A 21,958-nucleotide genomic window follows, 5' to 3' on the forward strand; every position below is an offset into this window, starting at 1 on the left:
CTGCACTGGCTGCTGTATCAAATGAAGTAGGAAAAAATAGCGAGAAACTTGGAGATGGGGCGCAATGGCAAAATTTGAAATAACTGCTGATCCCAGGTCAAGAGAGCTGCCTACTCTGTCTTAATTGTTTTTTGGGGTTGCGGGGGAGTGTGGGAAGTAATGCTTTGGGTTCCTTACCAGATGTGCATACTTTCCAGAATGAGCCAAAGTCCTGGTTAGAGCTTCTGCTGAGATGTATGTTAACACTGGTGCTACCATATGAATTACTGTAGATGTTTGATATTATATATGACATAACCATTTAATTAATTTTCCCTCTGTTTTTAATGACTATGTTAACATGGCGTCAATGAAGCCTGCGTCTTCTCAAAATAAAAATCTGCTTTTGAGAATAATGCATATTTTTGAACTTTCATCTAAAAAAAGAATTGTAGTTTAGAAGTGATTTTTCTTAATATTGGGAATCTAGACATATATGTGTTAAATGTTTGAAAAAAGAAACAGACATATCTGATCCATGCTTTCCATATTCACTTTCCCATATTCAATTTGCAGGTGGAAAATCTTCCTGATTTTCATATAAAAATATTCAACATTAAAAATCGATAAAGGTATACTCTTATAGAGTTATAGAAACATTGTGGAATATTTAGAGTAGACTTTGGAAGGGTTAGTTTCTAAAACTTTCTATTTTCTAGAACTTACTTATCCTCACAATATGAACTATTATCCTGAAATTACTCTTATTTCCTCAACACTAATTCTTCTTAATGTTATCAGGATTCCCAAATTGCTCCCACTGAAGCAGCTCCATGCCATTATTTCTGCCTTAAACAGATATGATTGTTAATCAGCAGTCCATTTGTGAAGCAAATTGGAAGTCATCTACAGATTTATCAAATAATAATAGGAACTTTACCACAGAAGAATAATTTAGGTAAAGTGCTTCCACAAAGCTGGTAAAAATGCAAAATGAAAAGGTTAGTTCTAGGCCTATGAACCAAAAAGTGTTCCATAAGGGATAAAATGAATTCCTGATGAAAATTTTTAAAATGAGCTCATAAATAGAATTGGAAGCATGCTGTTGGATAGAGAAATCAATAGTTATGCTGTGCTAACTATATATGTGCATCCACATCTGTGCATAAGGAGTCTTACTTCTTGGGTATATATGTTCAATGAATCATTAAGAAAAATGGGTTTTATGTGTAATAAGAATATCATCATAATGTTGCAATTAATAGTTTATAATTTCATTTAAAGGAACAAATTAATTCTATCTAACTTTAAAAACCCAAATAATAACAAAATAGTGAATGAAGGAAAGAGAACTAAATTTAATAGAACATTTTACGTATCCTATTTGATAATCCACATAAACCAGTGAGGTTATCATAGGGTTACCTCCATTTTTCTTTTTTTTGAGGAAGATCAGCTCTGAGTTTACATCTGCTGCCAATCCTCCTCTTTTTGTTGAGGAAGACTGGCCCTGAGCTAACATCCATGCCCATCTTCCTCTACTTTATACATGGGATTCCTACCACAGCATGGCTTGCCAAGTGGTACCATGTCTGCACCTGGGATCCAAACCAGTGAACCCCAGGCCGCCGAAGCGGAACATGCGCACTTAACCGCTGAGCCACCAGGCCGGCCCCTATCTCCATTTTATATTTGAGAGAATTAAAGTGTTGGAATTGATCTCAAGGCTACCCATCTTTCCACCATCCATATGCTTTCCACCGGGAAGACCACTGAGCTTGTTTCTCACGTTTTTGTCACCGTTTCCTAATTAAGTGTTCCTTTACATGTTAGGAGGAGCTAACTTGGTATCATGTGGAGGATCTGGGTATGTCAGATTCTGGGATACATTGAAGAAGCAACTTCTGGCTGAATTTTTAGCTCATAGTGGAGTTGGACCCATTATCGTGTCTATTGATAAGTTGAATCAATACCTCGCCACAGGAGATCTTGATGGATGGTTGAAAATCTGGAATATAGAGGTAAATTGAAGAAATCCTCACATGACCTTTATTACTTATGATGACCTTTTGTTGCAGATAACTATGAATCCAGTCTTGTCTGTTTCCTAGATAGAGGAAGAAATATTTAGTCTGAATATTTTAAAGGAAACATTTACATGTGCAGTGACACTTCTTTTAAATAATTTATGGGAAACAGATTTTCTCAATATTAAAAATCTTCTGTTAACATATAGTCAAATCAATCACCCAATTTAGGAATGTAATGTTGTCAGTAAGTTACTGCAACATTGTTTGAGCATAGATAATTAGGATATACCTTATTTGAAATGCGACTGTAAACGTAATTTAAATAGAGTACTAGCCTTTCATCTAACATTACTGTCATCATGAGTTACTTTGGAATTTTTGTGTCACTGGTTACCTGCTCAATTTTCTACTAGTGTTGTAAAATTGTATAATGCGTGACTGCCCATACATGATAAAGTTCATCTCTATCAAATAACTGACTTTATTGTTCGTCCTTCTGCTTTCCATCCATCTCTCTCTCCTTCCTTTCCACTTCTCAAGTTAGTCACATCTGTTAGAAACCCTTTTTTGAACATTAATACCATTCTTCTAACCTCTGTTCTCATGAACTATTCTTTTGCATTCGGATCACAGATTATTGCTCCCAAATTTACCTTTTTTCATTTCTGTATCTGACTTTTTAAAAAAAGTGTTATATTACTGCAATAATTTAGTATCTGCACTTTTTAGAATTCTTGCATTTCTTTTCATTCAGGAGTACTGTCTTAATTCCAGTAAGCACAAAATCACACAGGCCCCAGCTCTGATAAGATAGTTCCAACCTCATGAAGACCAGATCAGCTCCTTGGAGCTGTGTGAGCTGGGCGGCCAGTCACTGATTATCTGCTCCTCTGTAGACTGCAGCGTCTGCGTGACCTATGTCTGCGGTGCTCCCGTCTGGATCTTTGGTCAGGTAGAAATATTGCTTCTTTATTATTCTAGTATTTACTTGACATTTAGTATGAACTTGGACTGATTTCCATTTGAATCTCATCAGCTGTTAATGCTCATTAGTCATGAAAGAACTGACTTCCATTTCTGGAGATGTCGCTCCAGGCATCTTTTGTCCTGTTTACCATGAAGCATGGCAGTTCCATCAAGCGGAGGACACCAGAGACATGGAAAGACAGTGGCTCTGTGCAGCTCAACACAGTCCAGGATTTCTGAGAACAATTTCTCCTCTAAAATAAGTGTATTCCTTCAATGTAAAAATTTAGTAAAAATACAATGTGGATAAAAGAGCCATGGTATTATTAAACAGGTAGATGACTATGGCTGTCAAGTAATAATCGAAGAGAAAATTTTAGAAAAAACAAACTTCCTTGTTCATCGTCTGGTTTTCTCCTGCCAAAACAGTAATAGCTGACATTCGCTGAGGGTTTTTTGTGTGCTTGGGGCACTGTTCTGAGGTGTCTCCATCAATTATCACCTGTAATCTTCACGATTGCCCATTCCATGAGGGAGGAACTTTCATTATTTCCATTTTACAGAGATGAGGAAACAGAGGCACAGAGAGTTTGAATAAATTGCTTGAGCTCACAGAAACTAAGAAATAGTAGTTTGGCTTTTAACTCAACCTAGCTCATTTCAGAGCTCATGCTTTTAACCCCTTCCTGCCATGAAACTTAGCTCTGATTTATTTCTGCCTATGAAAAAAAGATGGGAGCGGGGATATGGAAGAAAGAAACTGTTTATTGTCTCACATTTCTGTTGTTTCATCTGTTTGTTTTCATGGGAACTCTGCTTCCATTCCCTTTGTGCTTTTGGGTACAAAATATTGGTTTGATCTGTTACGACCAGTATTGTTCAGACATGGTGGTGTGAAGTTCCACGGACACCTCAATTTCTATCAGTCCACTTGATTCTATGCAGCAACCGCAAGTGTCTCTCTAGTGCCGTGAGAACAAGGTACCTCTCTTCATGTTGCAAGACAAAGTCTGCTGTTGCTCTCTTTGTGAAATCTGTTTGATGATGTCAGCCTGTGCTGAAAGAATTTTGTACAACCCTTTGGGATGTGAAGGGTGATGGTAAATCAGGAAATAATCTGAGGAGGTGGACGCACGTTTGGCCGAGTGATGTGGGAGTCTCAGTGTAACACTCAGATCTGTGTACTCTCTTCTGCTCTGTAAATAAGGCAAGCGCTAGACTTTTCTCAGGAAAAACAACCTCTGAGTGGGAACTCTAACGATTGTGTGGGTAGGTGTGTGGTGAGTGAGACAGAGTGGGGCACAGCTGGCATTCTGAGTACAAAAGGATTTGGAAAGCTTTTTCTGGCAGTTGGAGAAGTGAATGCACTGTCGACATTGCTACATGGCCACATCTCCTGTGCTCTACTGAGATGAGGCGGAGGTTAGAGTGACAAGTAAAGAAATAAGGTGTCATCAAGCGGATGATGCCTGGAGTATAAAAAGTCCCGTAGCCAAATAAGGAGAGTTGAAGCAAAAATAAGACTGTTCTAGGTGTGGGTACCGTATAAACTGTGCCCACCAAACACAATCCGTATTTAAATTTTATTTGAATTAAGTACATGCTAGTGAAACTGTTCATTTTTATGCCTTTGATATTTTTCTTTAGTTGTTTTGTAAAATCCTTTGTATTTTGAAGGACTTCTGCCCCAAAAGCCTGCATGAAAACGGTTTGGTTTTTGTCCTTCGGTCCAAGACAGGGAAAGAGCCACCAGAGCTAGAGCAGTGATAGAGAAGAAAGGCTCCAAAGCTGGGCAGCTGGGTTTTCTAGTCCCTTCTGCTTGAGATTTTCAATTTTTTTAAGGACTCACTGTTATCAAGCTGTCTTGAATATGGATGTGATAGTCCCAAGGGGTACAGGCGACTAAGGTAGAGGAGGAAAGGGGGAAGTGGAGGAGGAAGGGTGGGAAGAGAAAAATGAGCAGACACTAGAAAATAGCAACAGTGAATGTCCTCAGAATGTGTACGAAGAGACAGCCTTTCAAAGCACAATAGGGAGGCAGATGGAAATACTTAGATAAGAAGGAGAAGAGACCCAATTAGCAAATTTAACTAGGATCAGAGCAATCTTTACTGAACAAGCTTGATTTGTACAGCATAGTGACTTTTGCCCTGCATTTGAATGAGACATTTGTCTTTTAGTTGAATTAATTCTGGTCTACCAGTTATAAAAACAGGAGGAAAGCAATAATGTATTTTAATTTCTTATGTTAAGACAATTTTCTAATCACATGCTGTCTGATTAAAGTATTTAAAATTTAATTCAATGTGATTCGATATATTTTATGAAATAATTTTTTTTAAATAACTGTGAATCATTTTTCAACATAGCTATTGTTGTGAGGTTGGTTTTCAAGTTAGATTTTTAAAAATGTGGTGTTGTATGTCTGTCTCTAGAGTTGGAGAAATAGGGGTGGAGATGATTTATCCCAGGAAACTGTCAGATGATTGTGGTATGAAAAGAAATTAGATGACACACGCACTTCTTCAGTGCCCCTGTCAAGCCACTGACCGCAGTTGTTCTGGGCAGAGTTTGTGTATTCACACCTCTCCTCCTCCTCATCTGGGGGCCAGTGACTTGGTGCCTACTCACCTAGTGTCAGACATTAAGAGATTCCGTAGAAGATCCTGATTTCTTGCTTGTCTTGAAAAAGAACATATGTCATACCCTGAGAGTAACTGTAACATGAGTTCTCTCTAACTCATTGTGGGCCCCACTTTCCTTACTGCCCCTGACCACTGAGGCTGAATTCCATTTGCTGGTTATCATCTTATACAAGGTTCCATTCACTCATTGACACTATCTTCCTGGCCCCTGCAGCCATTGCCATTTTACTTTACAAACCCTTCTGACGAGGCTATCAGTTTGTAGGCCAGTCAGCTATCCTGGGGATACCTAACGTCCCCCTCATACCACATGACACATCCCCTCATATCCACTGTGTTCCCTGGTGCACTCCTGTGTATACCATGTGACTTCACATAACATCAGGAAATTGGTTGTATATTTGAAATATAAAATACATTGTCAATAGGAGCTTTTGATAGATGGATACATATTAAGAATTGTAGCCGAGATCTGTGAAAACTGTTATATAACATATATTATCTGGGAAAAAGTGCCCAATAATTTGTCTGGCTTTTGAGAATTTTTTGGGGAAATAAGATGCAAAGAAAGTAGTATGAAAAATTAACTCTGATAATTCTTCAACAAAAGATTTGTTTTTCTTTTTGGTAAATATACATATTGTTATTCCGGATTTTGAATTGGGAATGTCAATTTTTTTGTAGTTCATTATCATCTTTTCAAAGAATTTTTGTTTGTTTCTTATGACACATCACTGTCTACCTTTATTAAAGTTACGGGTATATGTCTCATGTCCTTTATAAGACTGTAAGTTCCTCGAGGACAGGAGCTGTATCTTATTCTTTTTCTTTGTGTCCCCAGGACTTCAGTTAGTAATATAGCATAGAAATTTTCAAAGAAAATAAATTTCATAAAAATAAAACAAATCTCTGTTTTTTCAGGCAAAGCATTGGCAAACTGAAAACTGTTTTTCCCTTCCTAAAAGAGATCCTAATTCAATGGAGAGTGAGACTCAAGAAGAAAGCATAAGGGAAACTCCTTTCCTTTCTAAGGAGGAATCATGTGTAGACCCAACAGAACATTCTCCACTTGATAAGAAAAATGAAGATGACTCAGCATACAAGTAAGCAATTTTAAGCGTTACCCACATGTCAACTGGAGTCCAGACAAAACCTAGGTAAGATTGTCCCAAACTTTCTTTTGTGCTCTGTGGAATGTCCAATGACTATCTTGAGATTTCTCTAAAATTTTGGAAATTGGTAGGCGTGTGTGTGGCAGGGGGAGAATTTGTGTCCTCAGCATTATACCTGGTTCTTATTTCTTGCCTCCACTGAATTCTTGATTTCTATTCAGTGTCTTCTAGTCTTTTATTTCTGCTCTGTCATCAACCCAATTATGGAAATTAGCTCCTTTCCTCAAAAACAATGTCAGCGTGTATGCGTGTATGTATGTATCTAGCTGTCTCAGAATGTATGTCAGATTTTACTCCTGGTTTTGGTAAGGTGCACAGGGGTTTATATGATGGAGGTTCAATGAGCTCAACTTTGACTATTAGACAGGACTCTCCTTTTAACGCTTCTAGCTTTCCCTTCACGTTGTTCATGCGTTTCTTCTCTTCCCACCACTCAGCTAGATTCCATTCTTACATTCCTCTTATTCTCTAATGCCAGGCAGTTTTAGTTATTTCTTTTGTTTCCTGTGCTCTCTCTAACCCTTGCTTTCACAATTTCATCTTCTATATTAAACAACTTTTTTTTTGAGAGGATGATTTTATTCGTTGTATTTTCTTCAATACAAATGGATTTCTTTTTACCATGTGTATATATTACGTTTTTAGTTTATAGAAAAATTGTAGAGAAAGTAGAGAGATCATACATGCCCCACCCCCACGACACACAGGGTCTTTCTTTAGTGGGGCACATTTGTTACATCTCATGAAACAATATCGATAATTTATTATTAACTTAAGTCCATAGTTTGCATTAAGGGGGTCCAGTTGAGCGTTCTTTGATGACCCAGTCAGGGACCTCCGCAGTGCATGTTTCCAAATTAATGCACTCTTTGGCCAATCTCTTGTGGCTCAACCCAAGCAGCTGGTGACTTTGGTAATACACATCACTGTGTTTTCCTGTTATAGTCCCCTCACACTGGCAGCCTCCCCTCTTGCACAATTCCTCTTGGGTTAACTTCTGCTTGGCCAATAGGAAGCTCACACATCCTAGCCACACCAACTCCTCCCTGGTGACCTCCTCTGCCCCTGCTCACTTGGGGAGCTCCAGCCACACCTTTCTGCCTGTAGGCTTTCTCAGGTGCTGAGTCACTGGTCTACTGCATTCCTTTAATGGTTATCCCAGAGAGGATGCGTTGAACTCTTTGACCGGTGTTTGTGAATGGAAGCTAGACCTGCAGGGGAAGTGTCCCTCCTCTCCCGTGGGAGTGGGACTCTAGGCATACCTACAGCTCTCTCCTCTGCTATCTTGTCACGTCTTAGGTCTGTTCATATTCATATCCTAGAGTGGTGGTTGGCCCGGACGCTCCCAGGCCAGTTTGGGAGCTATCTCCCTGGCTTGCAGAAGGAATCTGGCACCTCACTTTGGAGTGTGGGGATGCTTTTTACCTCTTAATGAATTAACTGTTTTGCTTTCAGATGTTTTGGACCTCTGACAGGGAGACAGAAGAAAATCTTCCCCACTAAACCTCCTGTTAGACTAAGTTATACTTTGGTATTTGCTCTTCCATGCCCTCGAATTATGGCTTGCTGAAATGTCAGGTGGTGTTTTACTTTCAGGCAGAAGGATCTTTTCAGTTGGGAAATGCAGCGTGACCAATCCTGTGCAATAATAGAATGCTGGGAATGGAAAGACTTTAGATACGACAGAATGCCCCCACCCCGCCACCCAACTCAATTTTACAAATCAGCAAATAAGGGTACCCCAGGGTAACACAGATAGATCATTGTTTCTCTTCCTGTTACATCTAGAAGAGTGAAGGCAAGTGTTACAGATTCCTGTTTAAGAGTATTTCAGCCAATATACTAATTTGCCATTCCTTATGACAAACTCACTTATTTTTTTTTATCAGCCCTTCCTTAGATTTAAAAATTGGCAATTTGAACTGCTTACTTCTTTGCTGACTTCTCTTTCACCTTATTTCATGGCCTGTTGTCCCTTGACTCTTTATTTGTATTATGAAAATTAGTGCTGATATGTAGGTTCTTAAATTCACAGGTTTCTCTTAAAGTGAGAGCTTTGTATTCTGCCAGATTAATAAGAGTGCAGCAGAGTGATCTTCTCACCTTGACTATAAGTTTCTGTAGGCCTTGGGAGAAATTTCCAGCAGTAAGAAGCAAAGTTGTCTCTATCGTACTGCGCCTTCTCACATGACAATACATCAAAAGTACCCATGAACTTTAAAATTTCTGTCTTTATCTAGTTCAGACACTGAATTGAAATAATTTTAAGACTTTACAGTAATGAGATAGTACAGAATACTGTCACTTTGGAATTACTGAACTAATTGAAAGAAAAAGGTTAAAAACACATCGTCAGATTTGAGTTGGCGGGTAGGTACATCCCACACTTCTCCCAGGATCATGACCAGGAATCCTGTGTGGAAAACATCCAAGGGCACCATCATTGTCAGCTGTAAAATGTCCTTCATGGCCTCCATCCAGTACTGAAGAGATTACAGATCATTTTCTTCCTGGAAGAATATTCCTCTGAAGAACGTGCCCTATTCCTGATCAGATTAGATAATCCAAGGAGGGAATCGTGCCAGTTCTTGTCCATATGCAAAAATATAAAAGAAGAATAAATATCTGAAAGAATTTAGAGAGACAACAGAGGAGAAGCACTTTTGGTGAGTGTGTATGCAGGTGGGTATATGTTTAGATGGAGGAGGAAAAACGGTGAGAAAGATGGAGAAGCAAAAAGAAAAAGTCAATAGAAAAGGGAAGAAGCAGGAAAAAGGAAGGAAAATCTTAAATGATTTAAAGCTATGGTCTCATTCTCTTTCCAGGATAAAAACCTTGGCATATGTTATCTTCTGGCTTATACATAAATACCAGGTTTCCATAATACTTAAGGTCTTTTATAATATTATGTGTGAGAAGTCAGTAAGTGGTAAAATGTCATCTTTATTTCAGTCCTGGGGAGATAAAGATGAATATAGAATTTAAAAGAGTAACAGGAAGTCCTAATACTAAGTTAACCATTCATACAGAGAAATAGATTTTTCCCTTCCTTAGGTTCTAGAAAACTCAAATTACCATTAGAAAATGAAAAAAAGAAGAGGTAAATGAACGGATAAAATAGGGAACAAAAACCACGCGGACTTGCGTTTTCTTAATTTATAGCAATATCTGGTTTCTGGACTCAACCAAATATTCTAATCTAAAAAAACTATATATATGAATAATTTAGACAACATAACCTTAGAATATTTCTTTATTTCAAAAATAATGCATGTTTATTAGGGGAAAATTTGGAAGTTACAAATAAGCAAGGAGAAAACGATGAAAAATCACCTGTAGCAAAACTATTAACAACATGTAGGCATTTCATTTCCAGGCTTGTTCCAGGTGTACTGAGACAAATAAACAAATGTCGACTCTATAAAATTAAGGACTTGGTATACATAGTTTAGAACCTATTTTATGACTCCTAGGAATCTATTATGTAGCTTTTTAACCATTCTCTTCTTTTTTTTTTGCTGAGGAAGATTTGCCCTGAGCTAATATCCACTGCCAATCTTCCTCTTTTTGTATGTGAGCTGCCACCAGACCATGGCCTCTGACAGATGAGTGGTGTAGGTCTGAGCCTGAGAACCAAACCTGGTCTGCCGAAGAGGAGCATGCCAAACTTAACCACTAGACCACCAGAGCTGGCCCAACTATTCTCTTCTTTTCAAGCATTTAGACTGTTTACAGATTTTAACTGGGAAAATATTTCTTTAAATACTTCCATGCACACGTGTTAGAGTACCCAGCTGAATTCTTTGTTAGAATAAATTCTTTGAAATGGAGTTGCTGAGTCAAAAAGTTTAAAGGTTTTTGGGTCTGCTTTCTAAATTGCTATCCCAACACGTGGGTCCCCCCACCGGCAGTGTATGGAATTGGCTGCCTCTGAACCAACAGAGGATGTTGTCATTGTCTTAAAACTGTTGCCATGTTACCTCATCATTGTTTGAAATTGGATTCTTTTATTTGTGAGAGTGAACATTTTTTCCCCGTGTTTATTAACCTTTAATAATTCAATAATGAACTTGAAAGAGGCATTGGAAGTCTACCAGGCTAATTCCTAACTCATCCTTAAGAGAAGCACATCCCAGCCTCTTCTTGAATAATTCCTGTGGGATGCACTCGCCATCTTACACATAGCCTTCTCTCTTATTGAACCACTGTTCATTACAGAATGACTCTAATGTTAAGTCAAATATATCCATTTGTAGAACTCTCATCGATCTTCATTCTTATTCTGGGGCAACAAAGGGCAAGTCTACTCCACTTTCTATTATCTGACAAATTTCCCTTTGGCTATATTTAAAAAATTGCTTACGGGGAAATTGTTAATTATTAGAAACCAGGATAAAAGAATCAGATGGGAAATGAAACAGAAATTTCCATTAGTTTCTCAGTAAGTTTATACAAGGCAGAAGGCACACTTAAAATTAATGTTTCCTTCTCTAGACCTGAGAAATTATTATGATGTTCTAAATTCTATATTATTGTTGGGAGAGAACTGATATTTAGTATTATTTATATGCTGTTGATTACCTAATTATTCTGCCAGGAGATCTTATGTGAGAAACTCAATTAGAAAATTTAAAGACAGCCATAAGGAAAAATATACAAAACATTAAAATCTCATTTTAGATCAGGCCTTATCTGACATAAAATGCTTGAAGGATTGACACTCTACTTTTGCCACCAATCTGTGGCAATAGCTATCCTATGCCTGTGTATGACAAATGAAAACAAATGAAAGTCTACCCAGTTGTTGAAATTTAAGTCTTAAAAATACTAGTACAGCAAATTATTAATTTTGGAAGTGCCACATCTCCTTACGTTCTGTCTGATCATTCTGGTAGTTCCCAGGGTGTTAGAGCTGACTGTAGAGGGTTTGGAGCTCCCTACTTTGAGAGGAAAATATGATATCATCCTTGCTTCAAGGGATAGTAGCCAGTTCTTATTGAGCTCTCACCATTTCCCAGGCACTATTCTAAGGACTTCATGTGTTTGACTCATTTAATTGTCACCATAATCCTTGGAGAGAGCTACAGTTATGATCCCCATTTCATGACTAGGAAAGCAAGGTAGAAAAGAGTTAGGTGATTTGCCTGATGTCAACTCTCCAGCAGGAGGTGAACCAGGAATACCAGCGCATGCGCTCTGGCTCCAGAGTTAGTGCACTCTGCGCTCCTCTATACTGTCTGCCCAACAAGCACCAGGTGACGATATTGAAAAGTTATCGGTCTCTGAGGCAAGCGACCAGATATTTTGTTAAGTACCTACTATGTGTAAGCTACTACTCTAGGCACTTTCACTTTCCTTTAGTGCCTACTAGGGTCTTTGGGGATGTGTCATACGTCATTCCTCCCTTCTACATCCAGAACCAAGAGAGGGGAGATCAGTTAGAGCCTGTCCTCATAGAACTGAGGCAGGGCTGCCAGAGCCCATAGTAGGCCCCCCTTCCTATTCGACCATATAAGACATTTTTGTAAAAAGTTTTAAACTCTGTCTATGCCCTGTATTACATTCTTCTTCTTCATCTCCATCATTAGGAATATTGGAATTTTAGGAATTTTCACCTCTTTCCAGTTCCCTGTACATTTTCACAATAACCACTTCCCCAGATGCCAAATGTCTATGAAAAGGAAGCAATAGGCCAGCCTCTGAAGATGAAGATGATTCCACAGGCTAGTTGATCATAGAACTGCCCTTTGTCTTGGAGCTTTACCAGTATAGCTCTACTTGTTGTCGTCCAAGGAGTGCAACTTGTGGGGATTCCCAGGAGATTCCTCCTACCCTCTGCCTACCTTTTTCCCTCTATGGATTACACTCTTGAGTGGAGATAGGCAAAGTCTTTTGTTTTATACAAAAGATATTCAATTTAAATACCACTGGATGAGAGAGCCAGAAGGCAAATGGTCTACAAGCAAGAAAGAGTTCAGGGTGTTTGGGGAAATATCAAGGTCTGGTGTTAACTAGTCCAAAGACAGACTTCCCTTCTTACAGGCCTGCCTCAGCCTTTTGCACTTCAGTTTATATCAATAATACTTTCCTGGGAAAAAAAATGTACTCTACCCTACTAACTATAAGGCCTAACTGTACCATGCTCTACCTTTCCTGTATCTGGCACCAACTTCTTGTTACCGATTCTTTTACTGTCTTAAAATGACTCCCTCAGGATACCATCATTCTTGTCTTCAAAGCCCAGATAGTGGCTAAATACTATGTTTTTTTTTTCATAGGAAATGACATATTGTGAGGGAGGCCATTCCAGTGTGATTTGGGGAAAAGCTGCCATGTGCCCTCAGTCTTTTCAATGGCAAAGACTTTCTAGAACAAGAAAAATCTATAATTCCAAATAATTTATGTAGATTCTCCCTCCAATCAAGGAAGTAGAGCTTAACTGCAAGGAGGTAGAGGAGTTAAGTGTGGGCTGTGCTTGGAAACTTGCTTCCAGAGAGCAGTGCATAGAAAGGAAGGAGAAAGTAACTTTTCAATGCAGAAACTTGGCAGCACAACCTCGGCCAGATGATAAGGTGAACATCGGCAGCGACAAGTCAGGTCGATAGCACGTACCCTTGATAAGCTGTAATGAGAACAGCACTTCATCTCAGTTGTCTTCTTCTCAACGATCCATAACCCCCGTCTAACCAGAAGAAAATGTCAGACAAACCCACATTGAGGGACATTCTGCAAAAAATCTGACAAGTGTTCCTCAAAGCTGTCAAGGTCATGAAAAACAAAGAAAGGCTGAGAAACTGTCATAGACCAGAGGAAACTAAGGAGTCAAAAAACTAAATGTAATGTAGTATCGTGGGACAGAAAAAGGACAATAGGTAAAAACTAGGAAAATCCTAATAAAATACTGAGTTTAATTAATAGTAATATTGATTACCAATATTGATTTCTTAATTGTGACAAATGGTAATATAAGATGATAACAATAGGGAAAATAGGGTCAGGGATATACCGGAACTCTGTACTACCTTCACAACTTTTCTGTAGATCCGAAACTATTCTAAAATGAAAAGTTTATGTATAAAAAAGCAATCAATAAATTTCTACTTAAAGCTATATAAATAGAATCCAATATTAACTTTGAGCTACATAGACAATTTTACTTGCATTGATATCTTAAGCTTTTTTGAGTTTGGGAGATACAGTCAAAATAGATCAGAGGAAAAGGAAGCAGAGAAATTAACATGTATTGAATGCTATTATTTATTAGATGCATCACTGAAAGTTCGTCTGTCTTATCTCCTTTAAAACCGCAGTAAGAATCTCACTATGTAGAGGCAGCAGGAAATTGAGGCTGAATGTATAGGAAACCCCTCAAGGTTCTACAGCTACTCAGTATGTAGCAGACTTGGGAATAAAAATTAGACCCTGGAGAGCTGTAATGGTAAGGGCAAAGAAAAGAGGCAGAAGGGAGGAGAGGGCAGGCCCCACGGCTCTCAGTGATTTCGTGAAAATGACCTGATGCTCCCAAGAGAATAGTAACATTCTTTTGGCAACACAACATGTAGGTGGGTATTAAAGTTGAAGTCTATGACAGTGAATGTTAAGTATATTTGAGACCATTTCCTGACTGGAATTATATACAGCTATATAATGGTTTCATTCCCTATGTCATATTGATAAAGACTTTTTCCGTGGATTCAAGCTACTCTACTGTTTCCTTACACATTCATCTGACAAGCGTCAGAAATACTGAACTTTTTTGCCTTTTGGATCCAGGCCTAACATTGGATAACAGAGTTTTTGATACATGCCACTGATTAGCCCATTTAATTTACAGACTGGGCAAGGATAGTGTTTGTTTTTGTGACGTTTTCTTTGGCTTTGTTTTTTCTCTGAACTTCCGATTATTGTGGGGATAGGATCTTTGCTTAATTAGGCTCCTGATCTCTCTGGCTTCATTCTTTTTTACCATCACCTGGCCAGCAGGCATTATATTCAAAGAGATGGCTTGATTCTGTAAACAGTCGCTACTGAGGTCCATAGGTTACAGACTTCCTTGTCAAAATAAGATATGTATTTATAGCCAGAAAGTGTCTGTTCATCCTTTGTGGTTAATATTTTATTTCATCGTGAATTATTTTCTTCTAGTGTCCAACCATCTGAAGTCATAAATTTAGGTATGAAATATAAGAAAAGAAATATCTACAAGAAAAAAACATATAATTTTTACAATGGTGAAGTTATGCAAAAATCCTCCAGTAAGTGATCACTGTTAATATGTTTTTTTAGTGTTATTATTTTGGTATTATTTTGGATTGGTATGAATAGGACAAATAGCTACTCTGTGTGCCAGGAACATTGGTATTCCGTAATAAATGTGAGGGTAAGATCCTGTGCTCTCCATTTAACAAAGGAGGAAACTGAGGCTCAGAGACTTTATGTGACTTGTCCAAGGCTGCACAGCATACGACTGGCGGAACTGTAAGGTCTAAGCCAGAAAACACATGTAAGGTGCTCGCTGTAGTTCCCAAAATACAGTTGGCCCGGGATGTTAATTCTTTCCCCTAAGTGTTTAAGAGATGAAATCAAATAAAATCTATTTTTACTCTCAGGAAACCTGAAGCCACACAGAACAATGTATTAATTTAGTTTTTGACCGACCAGAAAAGGAACTATTAAAAAAGTAATTGAAACGAAAGAATCGTTATCATACTGAAGTGTGTTATTTAGAAGTGAGGTGAGAATCATTTCCGAAGCTCTATCATATAATGACCATTTTTCACTCACTACAAATCTTTTTTCCACTTATGTCCAAGGGGAAGCTGGAGTTTTGTAAAGTAGATATGTTAATTTTAGAGTTTCTATTGAAATTTTGATGTCAAAAGGTATATTATTATTTATTAACATTCAAAGCACATTTACAAACTAATTGACTCCATTAAGGTTTTTGTCTGGATTACATGAGATATTATATGCAAAGCACTTAGAATAGTGTCTGGCATATTATAGAAACTCAATACAATTTTATTAGTAATGTTATTATTATTATATGTTGGAGCATGACCTTGGGAGTGACACAAACTTGAACTAAAATCCAAGGTCTGCCACTTACCAGCTATGTAAACTAAGGCAAGTTATTAAAGCATCCTGGGCCTCGGTTTCCTCATCTGTCAAAAGGGCACTTTACAAATCATGAAGATTTCTCCTTTGATTTGACGTAACACATTGGTTCTCAAAGTGTGTTCCCTGGCCCAGCAGCATCAGCATCACCTGGAACTTATTAGAAATGTAAATTCTGGGGCCCCATCCTGACCCTACTAAACCAGTAAGAGGGGTGGTGCATAGCCCTTTATGCTTTAACAAGACTTCCAGGCGATTCTGAGGCCTGCTGAAGTTTGAGAACCACTGACAGAGCACGTGACTTCTGCCACAGAAGCTACTGAATATGTTTTAGTTTATTTTTCCTGGATACTGAGCCATCATGAAGACAAAAGCACAGTTCCTACCTTCACAGAGCTAACAATCAAACAAACATAAAATCACATCTTAATTAAGCTTTTGTAGATTTCTAGTCCATTTTCCACTTGCCCCATGAAGCAAAAGAAAACTTTTTTATTTTGCCCAAGGATTTGCTTTTAAGGGCATGATTACAAGAGCTTTCCTTTCCCTCATCTCCCGTGTGCCTAATAAATACAACAACACAGCTCTGGTTTACATTGTAGCAAAATGAAAAAGTACCTACAAATTCAAAATTTTAGAGATTTGGTTAAATCCTAAAAAAATAGATTCCATCTCACAAAGGAGACAATTTTCTTGCAGATAAAAGAGAAAGTGGAGCTTTTCCAAAACTGCAGAATACTCATTTTCAAGGGAAAATAGCAAAAGAATGCAAAATAAAAAATAAATGAACAGGGAGTCTTGAGTTCCTTTTGGTCCCTTTGATAAAAGGACCACGGATTTATCTTGAGCAGCTGTGTTTATAGGGTTTGCTGATCACGGCAGCTGTACCAGCCGAGTAACAGGAAGGTTACATTTTAAAAAGTTAACTTGGAAATGTGCTAGCTCCTTCTGAGGAATTAATGATATTGTACTTTTTTCCTCTCCTCCCTTAAAACCTGCTGTTGGGAAGGCACATTTAGGTCATTAAGCATCGGAGCCCTGAAAGAGCTGCCTGAAGCGAATAAACCACCTTTTCTTCTAGACCCTGAGACATACTTTAGGGGAGAGCCAGAGGAGGGGTGTCCGCCAATGCCAGAGCCTCCATCACTTTCTGGAAGTAAGTCCTTGGCCATCATACACTTCCATCATCTCTCCCCATGAAACTCAACCAATTAATAACATGAAGTAGAAAAGCATGAAAGGAACACACGTTTCCTTGTAGGTTGCAGTGAAATGAAGTGTGGTTTGACTGTTAAGATTTATAGCTCAGCTGCTGATCTCTGCTCTCAGAGAGGAGAGCCAACAGGCTGGAACACATAAAAAGGGTATTTTTATTGTCACTTTTCTGAGATCAGAATGCCATGAATATGTATTATGAGTCTGCCATAGATGAGACCCCCTCCCCCCAAATAATCGTAATTTTCAAAACTGATGCCAAAGAAAGAGACATCATAAGACTGCCTTAGAACAGAGTCTCTGACAATCTGGTTTTGTTCTTTCATGTGAAACACTATAAATAGAGGCTACTTAAAGGGTATTGTCTTAGAGACTTCCAGCTGCAGCGCTGGGAGAATATGATGAGAGGACAAGAGAGCTTAACTTAGAGAATATACGTGAACGATCTCTGAAGGTTTGGAAATAAGATGTGCAAAAGAATGCCCTATTTTTCAGACTTTTATAGGCTTCTGAGTTTTTAAGAATTTGAAGAATAATTTCTGTACAAAATTCCCGCAAAGTCGGGCCCTGTGGGAGCTGGGCGGCACAGCCCGGTTGTCAGTGAGGCACTCAGAGAGCATATGGGCCCTGCAGGGAACTCATTTAAAATAATTAATGAAAAGTGCAAGTGCTCAGCTTGTAGCAATCAAAAGATCAGAACTGCACCCGAACTGTTCGAGGTCTGTGGTTCCTCAGCTTTTCAAATCCTCTGAGACAGGGGTTCAAGATCATCCTTGAGAAACAGTCGCCCTTGCAGTAGGGAGGCCTTTCTTCCTGTCCACTCTTGAGGATGTTTAAGTCTCTCGTCTTTGCTGGGTTCCTTATGGAATGGGAGAACAGCTGGTCAACCTTTCTTTTTGAAATTTCACTTGTGAGCAAGGTGCAGCTGTCATTTCCCATCACAATAGTTTTCAGTCTAATTATTATCAGCTTCCTTTGCCATTTCTCAGAATTTCTTTTTTATAACTTTATAATCATTTTATTTGCTTTCATAAGGGTCGTCTATGGGTTCTGCTCATTTCTTTTAAAAACACAAATCCATAAACTTTAGCACCATAAACAACCATTAGTGCACCTGAGAAGGCTTTCGGTCTATCATCCTACTGTTTCTTTCCCAGGACGATTCATCTTTAATAATAAATATGGGGAGTAATTATCTTGTCCTCTAGAGTCACAGACGGAAGAGAATCTGGCAAACAGAAAGCAAGAAAAGATCCAGAGAGCCAGGACAAAGTGTAAAGACAGTCCAGACTCAGAACATGCCCACAGGAAGAAACCGAGATGGAGCAAGGAGTCAGAATGGAGGCAGGAGGAATAGGTGGCAGGGAGTATGCAGGAAGCAGAAGAGTCAACACTGAGGGCAGCAGACACCTCTCCTCAGCTGTGTGAGCCCCTGCTTGTACATTCTGCAGCAGGAGAATTCTCCTTCATCCACAGATGAATTCTCCTTATGGACAGAGAGGATGTGTGTGGGGAGGTGGGGGTGGATGGCTGGATGGAAAAACCTAAAATACCTAAAAGACTCATACATTTTCAAAGAGAATTTTTTCTCCTAAAGTTCTTCACATAAAATCTTCCTGTAATTTCCATACAGTTCTTAAAAGATCTTCTCTCTTTTGCTTTTTTATTTTCTTCTTCAGCTTTTCTTCTTTTGCTCCCTTTTAAATATTTCCACTCACTTGCCTTCTCTGCAAATGAAAATAGTTCTTTCTTTTAAAAGTTTCACGAACTTATGAAAGAGACAGATGTAAACTATTGAGGACAACAGAATGCATGACACATGACACCCCAGATGAGGTTCTATGGAAGCACCAAAGAAGAAGTCAGATTAATTCTGCCTGGAGCATAGGAAGGAATGCAGAGTGGAGGTCACTTCTGAACTGAAATTTAGGATGAGGAGGAATTCAAAGGGTGAGGGAGAAGAAAAGTAAGTCAAGATCAAGGAAATAATGTGAGGAAAGATACATCAGGGATGAAGTAGGGCAGAAGTCCAAGTGATTCCAGTTGGCTGCCATGGGTGACTTCAGATGGTGAGGTGTTCATTGAGTTTGACCCACGCGAGTAGAGGTGAACCAGAGTGAATTGAGTTTGGAGTGTGGTGAGTTTGCTATTTAGAAATAAAGATCTGGGGGATGGGAGAGGATTGTAACCTGCTCTGCATAATATCCTAGAATCTTCAGCTAGCAGATACTGAAATAATGTTTGCTCATTGAAGTATTTAAATGCTTACCCTGTGCTAGCCCCTGTGCAGGATGCTGGAGACACAGAGTTAACATGTAGGAGCCCAGCCATCAAGGATCTTGAAGTCTAGTTGGGGAGAGAGACAGATAAGCAAGCAAATAATTATGTTTTAAAACAAGGGGTATGATAGAGATAAGCACTGGGCACTGTGGGACCACATGTCTATTCATAGGTGTTTTTTCAGGAAAACCGGATTATGCCTGAGTTGGATATTAAAAGTTGAGTTTATATTATCAGGTAAGAAAAAAAAGAGGATGCTGTTTCTGGCAAAGGAGTAGGATATGCAAATATAAGGTGGTAGGAGTAACATAGTATGCTAAGGGAGCTATGTGTAGTTCCAAATGGCTGGGCTCTAGAACGGGCAAGATGAGAATTAAGGCTGAATACATAAATGGGGGCCAGATCATGGAGCACCCAGTATACTACACAAATGATCTTGGCATTTATTGTACCACATGGGGAGCCAGTGGAATGTTTTAATCAAGTATTCTGAATTATCCCACTTTATCTCCTCCATTAATTCTTCCATCTCTTTGTATTATTCTTTTAGTGATTACTCTAGAGGTTACAGTACTCTTTCTTGTGCTCTTTATTCCTTCTTATAATATTGGGCTTCCCTCTGCTATCATTTTCCTTCAGTCTGAAGAACTTCCTGCAGTATTTCTTATTATGTAGGTCTATTGGTGAATAATTTTTCCCACTTTTATGTGTCTGGAAAATGCATTTTGACCTTGGAAGAATATTTTCGCTGGGTTTAAAACTCTAGATGGTAGATTTTTTTTCATTTCTTTCAATTCTTTAAAGATAACTTCCCATTGTTTCTTTGCTTCCATAGTTTCTGTTTAAAATTCAGCTCTTAATATTATTGTTGCTTTGGCTACTTTAGAGATTGTTCTCTCTATCCTTGGTATTTAGCAGTTTTATCATCAGGAGTATAAATATGCTTTTCTCTGTATTTATCCTGCTTGGGGCTGAATTCTTGAATCTATCGTCTTTCTTCAGTTTTTGACAATTCTCAGCCATTATCATTTCAAATTTTGTTTCTTTCCAATTGCCACTCTCCTGTCCTCCTGGGACTGCGTTACACATATGTTAGACTTTCATTATACAGCAAATGTTTCTTATGTTCTTCTCTTTTTTCCATTTTATTTTCCTCTCTGGGCTTCATTTTGGATGTTTTATGTTGACTTGTCTTCGCATTCATGAATCCTGCCTTTTGCCAGTCTGCATTTAAACCCATGTAATCAGTTCCCAACATCAGATTTGATATATATTTCTCAGTTCTGTAACGCCATTTGCATCTCTTTTATGTAGATTCTAATTCTCAGTTGAAATTACTCATGTTTTCATCCATTTTGTCCAAATATTCTCTCTGTTCTCTTTAACATATTTATAACGGTAATGTTAAAGTCCTGGTCTGCTAACATCACTATCCAGATGATCCTTGGGTCTGCTTCTAGTGCTTATTTTTTCCTCTTGGTTATTGATCACACTTTTCTTCTTCTTTGCAAATCCTGTAATTTTTGTACAATTTTTTGTCATGTGACAGAAATTATGTATAAAAGATCTATAGATAGTGAAATAATGTTATTTTCTCCCAGAGATAATTTTCCCTTTTCTTAGTTCAGCAGACAGCATGAGAGGCTGATCATGTTAATTCGATTAGGAATCAAGCTTGGTCAGTGCTGGGTTACAGCTTTAGTTAGACTTCGTCTACTTCTGATTTCAAACGTCTGTTTGTTTCAGGTCTCTCTCTCTAGTGGGATATTGTCCCCTAGGTACTGAAAGACTGCAGGAAACATTACTCTGACTCTTCAGTCCAATCCCGTCTCCACGGCAGCCAGCACACAGAATATGTCCTGTGAGGAACACTGGTCATATTTATGGGATGTCTCTAGGTTCCAATACATCATACTAACCCACCCAGTCATCAAAAACTCTTCTGTTTTTATTTTCCCTTAGAAGAGTCTCTCTCTTTCTATGGCAAGCCCATTTCTTAGCAATGTCCAAACATGATAAATCCCCAGAGAGAAGAAAATCTTTGGCAGTCTCAGTTCATCTAAGAAGGGCTCTACCATCCCTGGAATTTTAATTTGATGATTGTCGCTTCCACAGCCCTCTGATGGCTTTATTATTTCTGTAATTTACCTGTTTTTCCTTCCCCAATCTGGTGCAGTGGGAAGGCTGACCAGCCATTACCTATTAAATCTTACCCAGAAACAAAATTCCTGTTGAAATGTTTAAAACAGGAAAGTGACATGACCGTATTTACATTTTAGAAAGCTTTCTAGACGCTGTGTGTGGATGCATTATAATGGGGCTGGACTGCAGGTGGCGTGTCACAGTAGTGGGGAGATGTTTGCAGCCAGCTACCTGCTTTTGAGTCCTCACTTTGCCTTCTACTAGTTGTTTATATCTGGATAATCTACATAAGCTACAAGTTTCAGTTTTCTCATCTTTAAAATGGGGCTAATGATTCCTGTTTCATGGAGATCAGTGGGTTAATTTTAGCACAATGACTAGCACATGCTAAGCATTCATTAAATGGTGTCTA

At 38.5% G+C, this 21,958-nt stretch overlaps 1 protein-coding gene across 1 annotated transcript in view; it reads left to right on the plus strand.

The window, feature by feature from the left end:
• Positions 1–21,958, plus strand: part of WDR49 (WD repeat domain 49) — a 146,819-nt gene that overhangs the window by 106,994 nt on the left and 17,867 nt on the right. Inside the window, 5 exon segments of the mRNA XM_046659840.1 lie at positions 1,813–2,000; positions 2,764–2,961; positions 6,542–6,723; positions 14,938–15,047; positions 16,919–17,065. Of these exon segments, the coding sequence (XP_046515796.1) occupies positions 1,813–2,000; positions 2,764–2,961; positions 6,542–6,723; positions 14,938–15,047; positions 16,919–17,065 (825 nt within the window).

The sequence above is a fragment of the Equus quagga genome, chromosome 4 (assembly GCF_021613505.1).
Source record: "Equus quagga isolate Etosha38 chromosome 4, UCLA_HA_Equagga_1.0, whole genome shotgun sequence".
NCBI classification, from domain to species: domain Eukaryota; kingdom Metazoa; phylum Chordata; class Mammalia; order Perissodactyla; family Equidae; genus Equus; species Equus quagga.